The 11,337-nt window shown below is 43.0% G+C and overlaps 1 protein-coding gene across 18 annotated transcripts in view; it reads left to right on the top strand.

Annotated features, from left to right (window-relative positions):
• The window catches only part of ZNF76 (zinc finger protein 76), a 31,586-nt gene extending 21,171 nt beyond the window's left edge, over positions 1–10,415 (top strand). For 11 of the 18 annotated variants that reach the window (XM_084853074.1, XM_084853082.1, XM_084853078.1 and 8 more), the window contains 3 exons: positions 854–1,009; positions 1,098–1,211; positions 5,167–10,415. In XM_084853074.1, coding sequence (XP_084709200.1) covers positions 854–1,009; positions 1,098–1,211; positions 5,167–5,274 — 378 coding nt within the window. In that variant the 3' untranslated portion in view covers positions 5,275–10,415. Of the gene's footprint in view, positions 1–853; positions 1,010–1,097; positions 1,468–5,166 lie in introns of those variants that run through there. The other 7 variants (XM_084853070.1, XM_084853068.1, XM_084853069.1 and 4 more) reach the window with 1 other exon arrangement.
• The last annotated feature ends 922 nt before the right edge of the window (positions 10,416–11,337 follow it).

Here is an 11,337-nt window from a genome sequence, read left to right on the forward strand (position 1 = left end):
GGTTGCTGAATTTTTTCTCAGGATCCAAACTTATTTTCTAATCATACCAGTTTGGTTGAATTATACTTGTGGTATCATATCTGGCTATCAATAGTGATGTAGTGTGCTTCCAGACAGAGGGCTCCTACCACTAATAATCAAGAAGACATTCTGCAGCATTTTCATCTTTTTTTCCTTAATGGATTTTCTGTGGTAAGGAAAGAGTTGGATGAAGAGGTGGGAAAACACGAGAGGATTATGAATGGAAGATGTCATCGTCTGGACCCTCCCCCCCGCCCCAATTCTGTGAATGAGGCAAGGCAATGGCACTATAAAAGCCTTATCTGAAAATACCTGTAGTTCCTGGTTTTGCACAGTATTAAGCCAAAGAATACATTTTGTCTTGCTTCTGTGTTAAACAAGATCTTGGTCATGGAATTTAATTATTTTAGCACTATAGATTCCAGTCTGTTAGGGGACCTTCTGGGAAAAGATTCTCCCTGACATAGACATAGAGTCAAGGCTGTCCCTGAAATCAGACCCCAGGTTTTTTTCACTCTGTCTTCCTTGCTTTGGGCCTAGCTCATTCATACATAGATATCACTGTACAAAAGATGGCTGGCAACTGAATGTGTGATCCCACCCCGCAAAGTTGGGGAAAGCATTGCATTTGAGGTGGTGATGGGAACACATATAAAGGTTTTCTCTGTAGTTGCCCATTCATACATGCATGATGAACACTCCTGTGTGAACCAGCTCTCTCTTACTTGGTTACTTTTATTGCCCATGATCGAAACTAATATAGTCCATGAACTGGCATTAATTTACATTGCCTGTGATTTGTCCTGTCTGCTTTTTCATCTGCTCTATGCAGGTCAGTCTGTCTCCCGAAGACTTGCAGGCACTTGGCAGTGATATCACCATGGTAACACAGACTGGTACAGCAATATTGCCACCCCAGGAAAAGATTTCAGCAACTGGTACAAATGCTGTGACTGTCGTTAGCACTGATGGGACTGAGATACAACCGGTACTGATTTCCTCAGATTAGCTTACTTGGACATAGTCCAAAAGTGCTCTTTTAAATGTAACTGTTGTACTGATGTGATATTTTCCAGGTTACAATAGTCACTTCTGGGACAATTGTACCTAAGGATTCACCTATAACATCCATTCATGACCAGCATTTGGCAGTGCTAGCAATGGCTAATGGCACTCACATTGCAGTTCAGGTAATGTATATGCACATCCTACTTGGAGTTGGATTCTGCCCTCTGCATCTCCTTTCTGCTGATAAAAGAAATGCTCTTCCATGTCTGTTATGTTCTATTGGTGCGTGGTCTGGCTTTTCCTGCTACTGCAGGATGGCACAGATTCCTTTTCCAGAAGCTACAAAGGAATGAAATGAAAACAAGCCTCAGTCATTCATGACTGGCAGGAGATGCACCACCCCAGAAAACCTCCATTGATAAAGTTGAATCCTGATTCCCTTTGGCCAAGTCTGCTTCTGATCTCATTGGGCCTAGTTGTGTTAGGGGATGTAGCTTCTCATTTGTCTGCTTTGGTTCAAACATTGATTGGCTCCTATTTTCCTTTTCCACTTGATCAGCTTTTCCCTGTGCATCTGCATACTCCACCCCCACAGACATAAACCTGACATATGGAAGAAGGATTTCTGTGTCAGTATTTTCCGCATTACAAGAGTGCTTATCGAATGCAGAATGTGAGTTCTGGAGTGGTGTGACCTTGCCAGCCGCTGCCTTTAATCAGGCAAGCTGCTGTGTTCTGTACCAGCTGCAGCTTCCGAACCGTCTTCAAGGGTGACCCCACGTAGAGCGCATTACAATAGTCTAAACGAGAGAAGACCAGGGCATGTGCTACCAATGGGAGCAGATGGTCGGGAAGGAAGGGGCGCAGCCACCGTATCAGATGGAGTTGATGCAGCGCTGTCCGGCTCACAGCTGACATCTGAGCCTCCATGGACAGCTGGGAGTCTAAGATGACCCCCAGGCTGCGGACCTGGTCTTTCAAGGGTAGCCGTACCCCATTCAACACCAGGTCAACATCCCCCAGCCTCCTCTTGTCTCCCACCAAAAGCACCTCGGTCTTGTCAGGGTTCAGCTTCAGCTTATTCCTCCCCATCCAGCCACTCACCGTCTCCAGACATTTGGACAGGGATTCTACGGCCAACCTTGGTGAAGGTTTGAACAAGAGGTAGAGCTGTGTGTCATCCGCATATTGATGATACAGCACCCCAAACCTCCTGATGATAGCCCCCAGCGGCTTCACATAGATATTAAATAGCATCGGGGAGAGGATGGAACCCTGTGGCATCCCAAAGTGAGTGGCCACGGGTCCGAAACCTCCTCTCCCAGTGCTACCCTCTGGTACCTGCTGGAGAGGAAGGACTGTAACCACTGCAGTACAGTGTTTCCAGTGCCTAACTCCTCCAGGCAGTCCAGGAGGATACTGTGGTCAATGGTATCAAAAGCCGCTGAGAAGTCGAGCAGAACAAGGAAGGAGCATTTGCCCCTATCCAGAGCCTACCTCATATCATCCACCAAAGCAACCAAGGCCGTTTCTGTCCCATGCCCAGGCCTAAAGTCCAACTGAAATGGATCTAGATAACCAGCAATACAAAACCTATTGCTGGTGCACCAGTGTGGTGCTCATGGGCACAAAGACACATCTCTTGGTGCCCACCAGGCTCCTTCCCCCTCCTGACTTTTATTTTTAAGATTTTAAAATTAATTATTGTTTAGCTGGGAGGCTGGCATGCTGGAAAGTGAAGGGCTGACTTCCACCACCATCTTTATTTGTGTTCAAATGAGTGGTTTTGTATTTTGGAGCTTAGACCTCAACTCTACCTTGTACTTAGGTTCTTGGGCAAGTTATTTTTGTTTTAGTTTCACCATTTGCCTTCTGGGAAATGAGTGTTTTGTGACTGGCCATGCCCACATTTTATGGCAGTCATTTTACAAATGGGCAAGCCCCTTCATGGCAACCATTTTGTGAGACCACCCACAATACTTTTTCAACATTCCACATATGCCCACTGACTCAAAAAGATTGACTCAAAAAGATTACCGCCTTCAGCAATAATTTTATCTGCCATTTATTGAATGTATAAGCCCCGCAGAAGGCCCCAAAGAAAATTGGGACTGAAACACATTGGGCCTTCTTAAGAATAAAGCGATTTTTCTAGCATCCTAAGACTCTCTTTGTGGATTTCTAGTTGATGTATTCCAGTTTGTTCATACTCGCCACAACAATTATTAGCCTACCCTTGTTTCAGTCCCACAGAGCAGGTTTTTAAGTGTAAAAATTTAAGCACTGAACAAATATTTGAGCAGGTAACCATGGAGGAGCTTGAAAAACAAAACAACAATGGACGGTCTGCCTGAAACATGAGTTCAAGGGGCAACAATCCAGATTCTGTTCGGAACCAGTCCTTTGAGGTTTGAAGGTGTGTGAGGGAGACTGAGGGAGGGGAAGCAGAACTCATTCTCTAGCAAAACCAAAAACATATACACCCACTCCCGTTGCATACTTTCCACTTGTCTCCCATGTGCTGTGTGTGTTCCTCATCTTATGTGCTATCAATTTGCTTAATCTTAGTAACTTCCTTCTGGGATTCAGAGTGCTTTGATTCTTCCCCATCAACTAGGTTCCAGAAAAATTGCTTTTATTGTGAATAATAATTTAGAATGTTTAGGAATTGCAGGGATCACAAAGTATTAAACCTTTCTCTGTCATGATCTAAGATTCACAAAGAACCCCATTAATTCTTTACTCAGGGCCATAGTAAGCAGCTGTTGCTAGTAAGCATCTATGAAGTAGCGTCCTTAAGAGTGTGCTATACAGTCATAGCTCTTTTCCTTAAGTGCACCTTTTTACACTGTCACCTATTTCCCCCACCATGAAGTCGTTTCATTTCCACATAACTTACTATACTGTGTGTCTTCACTTCCTCCTTGAGCCACTTCTGTTTCTGCATGGCTCAGCTGTCTGCCAAACAGTAACCACTCTTATTAGACAGCAACTATTGTCATCTTAAAATAATTTATACAAAATAAAGCCAGTAATAACGTTGCATTCACTGTTTTGCTTTTTGCTTTAAAATAAATTTGTTTCGGAAGTTACAAGACATTGTTACTATTTTTCTCCCTATTAAAACCAAATTGCTCTCAGATTCCTACCATATCTTAGAGCCAGTTCACACACTGATCTAGTATGTAGACTAGGGATTAGCAAGTGAAAGCCCCACAGCCAAATCCAGTTCCCTGAAGACTGCGAGGTGGCCCATCAGTCGCCAGTCCAGAGGGAATAGAGATGTGAAGCTGCTGGTGACGGTGACAACATGATTTGCTGCTAGTAATTAAAAGTCATTCCCATGCCCAACCTCTACATGCAGCATCTACATGAAGGATGGGTCTGTGAACAGGCTGTTGTGTTCTTCTCAGCAATATTATTGTACTCGGTATTACTGTTATGCATATGCTGCCCATAGTTTGTGTGTTTCCTAACCAAATACATCTCTTTATAAGAATCGTGTTCTTTTATTTCACTAGGAAACACTTGACACTCCATACATACTCAGGGCCAGCCCTACCATTAAGGAGAGTGGGGCACCCACCTCACACAGATGATTTTGGCTTTCATTAAAAGGCAGCAAATTGTTGGTTATTTAATGTATTACTGTATTTTTACTGCACTTGTGGGATGTTCTGCCTGAGTGCCAGAAGAACTTGAATTGGCCTTGAGTACTGTGTACTTTGCCCGGGGGAGGGTGGGGGAGCATTTGCTGCTCTGCTTTAGGATGACCCTGCCTCCATTCATCTTTGTCTTGTGCCCATATTCTTAATCTAGCAACTCCCAAGTGGAGAGCTGGGCCCTACCAAAGAGTTGTGAGAGCTTTAGGAGTGCAATACCAGACTACCAACTGGATGTTTTTGAGAGCAGCACAAGGGACTGTGATGAGGAGTGTTGTGCTCATTCCTGGGAAAATTCCAGGAAAGATCACACTACTTCCTGATGATGGATTTTCATGGCAAAAAGTTATGGGATCCAAGAAATCACTGTTTTTACTTAACCCATTCCCACCTGGATTCTTCATTTCCCCCAAGCTGTAAAGTTTCAACTGCCTTGCAAATTTGAGAGTGATATCCTGTCTTTTTTTCCTTCCAGTTGAAAGCCCAGCGAAGCCTGGAAGGTGCTGTCGGCATGGCAACTGCAGCAATTCAGCAAGAGTCTGCGTCTCTTAAGGCTGCCATATCATCAAACGATGGATGCTGAGATATCACACCAAACAAGACACAGGGAAGAAGGTTGCTCTGCAGGAGCAACAGCTGCTGGGTAGACTACTAGAGTCTTCAGAACCTCCCATTTAAGAGTCAAGCGATGGATATAATTATGCATCTGGACGTGGAGACAGCCCTTAATATTTGCTGCTATCTATCCAGTATGAGGGGTAAATAATTGATGGACCATGAAGCTATTGGATGAGACTTGGTTTATAAATGACCCTCCTATATAAGCACTACAACATGCTTTATGGTCTCTTTAAGAAAGCCATCCTGTAACCTCTGGGGCAGCATCCATCCTATCACTCTGGATCTTCCTAATTGCTGCTAAATGTTAATGGAGGAAGCCCTTGTATTTCACTTCTCATTCCTTGGAGGGGAAAGCCTTCAAATGATGATGGATTGCACAGGAGGATTGCAAAGGATGTCAGCAACAGGAACCTTTATCGCTTCAGAGTATTTAGCATTTAAAGGTACTTTTAACTATAGATGGTCTAGAAAGGGATCACAGCTGGCTGAGTGGTGTCTGCTCTTCCTTCCCTAGGACACATGGAGTAGGAAGTATTAGCATGGGAGCAACGAAGCACCCTTTGAGCTGGATCAATCCATGGCAGTTCCAAGATTCACAGCACTGGGGAAGGATAATTATTGGTGTGGTGGCTCCAATTTATTCACTTTCCCCTTCTATTAAGGCTGCTTTTGAGCCTTGGCAACAGTGGAATAAACAATGTAAATAGAGAGCTTGAAAGAAAATGAAAAGGCTTTTTATAACATTTTTTCTCTCTCACTCTCTGAAATAGATAGCGGAAGGCTCCAATGTGTATTTAATAAAACTTTGAACTTATATTTTCTGTCTTCTCAGTAGCAGCTTCGGCTTCAACCCCTTCTTAAAGAATTGAGATGTGCCCACCTCCCCTGGTTAATACTCTACTACAAGAAGTTGCACAGTTTTGTGACCATAATCCAGTTAAGCAGCCTCTAATACGGAGCCCTACTGATGGTATCATACAGGGTTTTGTAGTCCTGTTGGGACTACAGAATGAATGACAAAGAATAAGTGAAATATCATTTCGTTCTGTAGAAATGCTTTATCGTTTGGACTGTTTATTGACTTGATTTGTACCCTGCTTTTCTACCAAGAAAAATGGTACTCAAGGCAGCTTACAATCATAAATAAAACTTGATTAAAACAATAAAACAAATGTATTAAAACACAATTAAAAACACAATGATAACAGAATAAAAAAGAGCATCTGCCCCAACATACCTGCTTACAGGCCAAAGCCCTGCTTGAATAAAAAGGCCTTTACCTGCCAACAGAAAAACAGCAGAAAGGGAGCAAACCTAGCCTACCTCGGCAGGGAGTTTCACAGCCTGGAATAGCCACCAAGAAGGCCTTCTGAAAGCAGTGGCCTCGAAAGTAGGGCCTCTCCCAAAGATCTTAAGACCCAGGCAGGCTTGTATGGGAGAACATGGTCTTCCGAATAGCCTGGCCCCGAGCCATATAGAGCTTTATAGATCATAACCAGCACTTTGAATTCTCGCTGGAAACAGACCGGTAGCCATGAAGCTGTTGCAACAAGGGAGTCATGTACTCCCTGTAGCCAGCCCCAGTTAACAGTCTTTCTGCAGCATTTTGGACCAGCTGAAGTTTCTGAACAAGTTTTGAAGGCAGCCTCACATAGAGCGCCCTACAGTAGTCCAAACAGGATGTAACTAAGGCAGGCATGACCATGGCCAGATGAGATATCTCTAGGAACGGGTGCAGTTGGAACACTAGCCTCAGCTGCAGAAATGTACCCCTGGCCATCTAGGTTCAAGGCAGAGTCCAGGAGCACACCCCAACTGCAAGCCTGAATCTTCAGGGGGAGTGTAACCCCATCTAGCACAGGTTGAACCCAATTCCCTGATCTGTCTTTCGACTAACCAGGAGCACCTCTGTCTTGTCTGGATTAAGCTTCAATTTGTTTGCCCTCATCCAGTCCATTACCAACATCAGACACTAATTTAGAACTAGAACAGCTTCCTTGAATTTGGATGGAAAGGGCAGTTGGGTGTCATCAGCATACTGGTTGCACTGAACCACAAAACTCTCCCAGCAGTTTCATGTATATGTTAAATAGCATGTGGGATAATATGGAACCCTGAGGGACACAGGCCAATGGCCAAGGCATCGAACAGGACCACCTTCTCTGATTGCCCCTCCAAGAAGAACTGGAGCCACCATTTAACAGTGCCTCCCAGTCCCACCTCAGACAGACACTCGAGAAGGATACCATGGTTGATGGTATCGAAAGCTGCTGAGAGGTCCAGAAGAACCAACAGGGCTCTCCCCATTCAGTTCCCAGTACAGATCCTTTCCCCAAGGCGACCAAAGCCGTCTCTGTCCCATAACCAGACCTGAAGCCTGACTGAAATGGATCTAGATAATCCACATCATCCAGAAATCTCGAGCTGAGAAGCTACTACATGTTCCAGCACCTTGCCCAAGAATAGAATATTAGAGACTAGCCAGAAATTATCCAGTTCAGTGAGGTTACAGGTGGGTATTTTTTAACAAAGGTCTTACGACTGCCTCTTTTAGGCAAGACATAATCCCACTTTCCTGTAAAGAGGTGTTCACCACTACCCTTATCCACTCAGCCAATCCCCCTCTGGATGCTTTTCTAAGCCAGGAAGGGCAAGGATCCAGCACACAAGTAGTAGGCCTCACCTCTCCAAAGATTCTGTCCACATCCTTGGGCTGTACAAATTGAAAAGTATCCATTGCAACTGGACAAAAAGGGTCCACAGTTATGTCCATCAGATCTGCATCAACTATAGCATCCAAGTTGGCACAGATAAATAAGTTACAGAAGTTATCTACAGTTTGTCTATCTGTAGTTTGTCTAGAGGATACTGAATTCTGCCATGCAAATGCACATTTGACAGCTTGAGGAAGAAAGCCAGTTGGGTCATGCCAGCCCGTCCAATTACGACATGGAGAATATTGCTTTGGAAGGGCTGAACCTTATGGTCATTGGCGATACGATCAATCTCAATTACTTTCCAATATAGCTCATGCTCTCTATTTTTACACTTTCTGTTGGTATACAGACAGAGATCCACATACCGCTCAAATACTGTTGCCCTATTCTCTTGCAGTTGTGTTTAAGTTTTGACATGTGCATCACTCACTGTCTCCTCTGGACAGCATCAAACCCACATAGACCTCGTTTCACCCTTGAAGCATTCCTGGTGTACAGTTCTTTAAATGTACCCATCCAGCACCACTTCCTTTTGTTTTACTTTTACTCTGAGCATTTAATGTCGGAAGAACAACCTTAGAAGGTGTATAAACCTGTAACATTTAACACTTCTATTAAGTTGGCTTAAGAGCAAAGCTCTAGGTCTGACAGTCTGTTTTGAGAAAGGATTTTAGTCCTTTTGAGAATGAGGTCTGATAAGGCTCAGAAGATATGAAACCTTTTAAAAGTTCCATCGAACCAATCTCACTTGCTATCACCTCATAGTTTTTCATACCTGGCTAGTCATTGCATCTGCCTTTAGAGCCATGATTTTTAAAGGGAGGGTGGTAGGTCTCGAAGGTGCAAATGTTCACTTCTTTCCTCCCCCCCTCCACCTCCTGAGGTTGTTCTTTTCCTTTCCACTGAAGGAAGGGAAATGGCTAAAGCCTTCCTGTCTTGTGGTCACAAATAGGTTGCTATGGCTTTAAAAAAACAAAACAAAACTGCCCCTGCTCCTCTGTGTTTTCAAAGTAACCTGACATGTAGGATTGCCAGGTCAGTATCCATCTTCCCTTCAAAGCCACCAATGAGGCTGGTAAGTTTTGGAATGGAAAGCAGCACTTGCCCACTCCCTCTGAGTAGCAAGCTAGCAGGAGGGGGATCCGTGGCCTTCTCAGTGACAGAGAGGGGTGCAGGGCAGCAACCAAGGCAGGGAACAGCTCTGTCAGTACTGTGCAATGCTGTAGCTGGTGAAAGGCCAACAGCAGCCTGGAGGCAGGAGGCTATCAGTTTAAACAGTTTCTGGTATGGAGATAAAAGTGATGGAGAAAGCTTCATGTGCTTAATTTCTGTGTGACAAGACTGCTGTTAAAGGTGCAAGGGCCGAGGTGGTAAAAAAATAGGTAACCTAGACTGGATTATTTGATAGATGAAAAATTTATGTTTTACAGGAAATAATATGGTTATGCAAGGCAATATTTTAATTTTTAAAAGACTGAGCTTTCTAACAAGGGTAAACATGGGATTTTAAAAATATATCTTGCATGCAGAGCTAGTTTTCCAGTTCTGGGACATTCTCAAAACTTCTATAACTTTCTTAGAGATGTCAGAGAAAGCACTTCTCCTGACCAATGGCACTGTAACATTTCATTCCGTGCACAAATTACCATTAAAAGCTGGGCTGCTGTTCTCACCCTTTTTTTCTTACCTTAAAAAAATGCCATTAAAGTATACGAAGTTTCACTGGATATGCGATTTGGTGCCATTTCTTGAGGATATTGGTGTGTAGGGCAGAAAGTTTTAACTGAGGCAAATAATTGACTAAGGCTGTGATTCTGTGCAGAGCTAAGTGGTAGAATGGGCCTAAACCCATTGATTCTAACACAGCTAGGATTGGGCTGTAGGACTGCAATCCTAGGCACGCTTCCCTGGGACTAGCTTTCATTGAACTCATTTCAATATTGTACTTATTTCTGAGCATGAATAGGACTGGAATGCAAAGTTTCAACTGCAAAATAAAATTTGCACACACCAAAGAGAAAAACTGAATTGGGATTCTAGAAAGGCCTGCAGATTGCACAGTTGAGTTGGTTGCCTCCCTGCTCTACATTTGGTGAAAGTGAAACTCAAAAGATCACTTTTGCATCCAGCTTGTCTCTAAAAAGGTAGCAGACATTTCAAGCTGAAAGACAAGCCTAATGTTCTGTTCTATTTTTTAGGACAAAGAATCAACTGCATGCCATTGAAACTGACATAGCTCAGTTTAAATCAGTGGGTGGTGGTATAGACTAGGATCTTCCATAATACTGAGGAATCTTGAACATGTTGATTTTTTTTAAAAAAAAAAGCCATTGTGGCTTCAGTATGATTAAAATCGAACTTTGGCTGTTGGGCAGTATATAAATGTAATAAACAACAACAACAATAATAATGTTAAAGGTGTCTTTTTCATCTTATCAATTCATGCAAGTGTATTAAATATTTATAAATCACAGTTAATATACTTAGTAAAGCACCAATCAATAGAGGGGGGGAAATTAGTTTCACAGTGTTATAGCTATGTAAACATTTTTTAAAATCCCAAGATTTTAAAAAGGGATTTGCTATTTTAATTTTTTGTGATTCAGAGCCCACCTGCTCAAAAGCGTTCTCTCTCCATCCGCCCCATCTGAGTGGCTATTCAGGTAGAGGTGATGATCTTTACAGCATATGGATATTTACTCTTAAGTGTGTTTAAGACCTACTCCAAATAATTAAGGGCCCAATCCTATGCATATTTAGACAGAAAAAAGTCCTACAAATTCCAGCATGCCCCAATCAGTCATGATAACGCTTCCTTGGAAGCAAGCCCCATTGAACTCAGTGGGACTTGCTTCTGCGTAATCATGCATTGCAGGGTGGCCCACTTGTGGCCCTCCAAATGTTTTGGCCTATAACTCCCATTAGCCCTAGCCATTCCAGCATAGCCAATGGTAAGAGAGGATGGGAGGTGTAGAGCAAAACAACCGGAGGGCCACAAATTGCCCCCACCCCCGATATATAGGATTCCATTGTTAATCTACCAGCAAGACCTGTTGATAAAAAGAATGGAAATCAGTAGGGGTTTGTGTGTGTTCTGTCTTAATTACCATACCTGTGACAAATGTGGATTGAAATAATTAACTAAAACAAAATATTAGTATTTTAATTGTCTTGTATTGTGAGCTTCCTTGAGCATTTTGAATGGAAAGGGAGGGGTAAAATATTTTTAGCAAACAAAAACTAATATATTGCTGAGCAGAAAAAGGCACAAATCTTTTTGTGTGAAAATTGGGACTCGCAACAAAATG

This window comes from Heloderma suspectum, chromosome 4, assembly GCF_057233095.1.
Source record: "Heloderma suspectum isolate Gila_16-S chromosome 4, 16-S_ref, whole genome shotgun sequence".
NCBI classification, from domain to species: Eukaryota; Metazoa; Chordata; class Lepidosauria; order Squamata; family Helodermatidae; genus Heloderma; species Heloderma suspectum.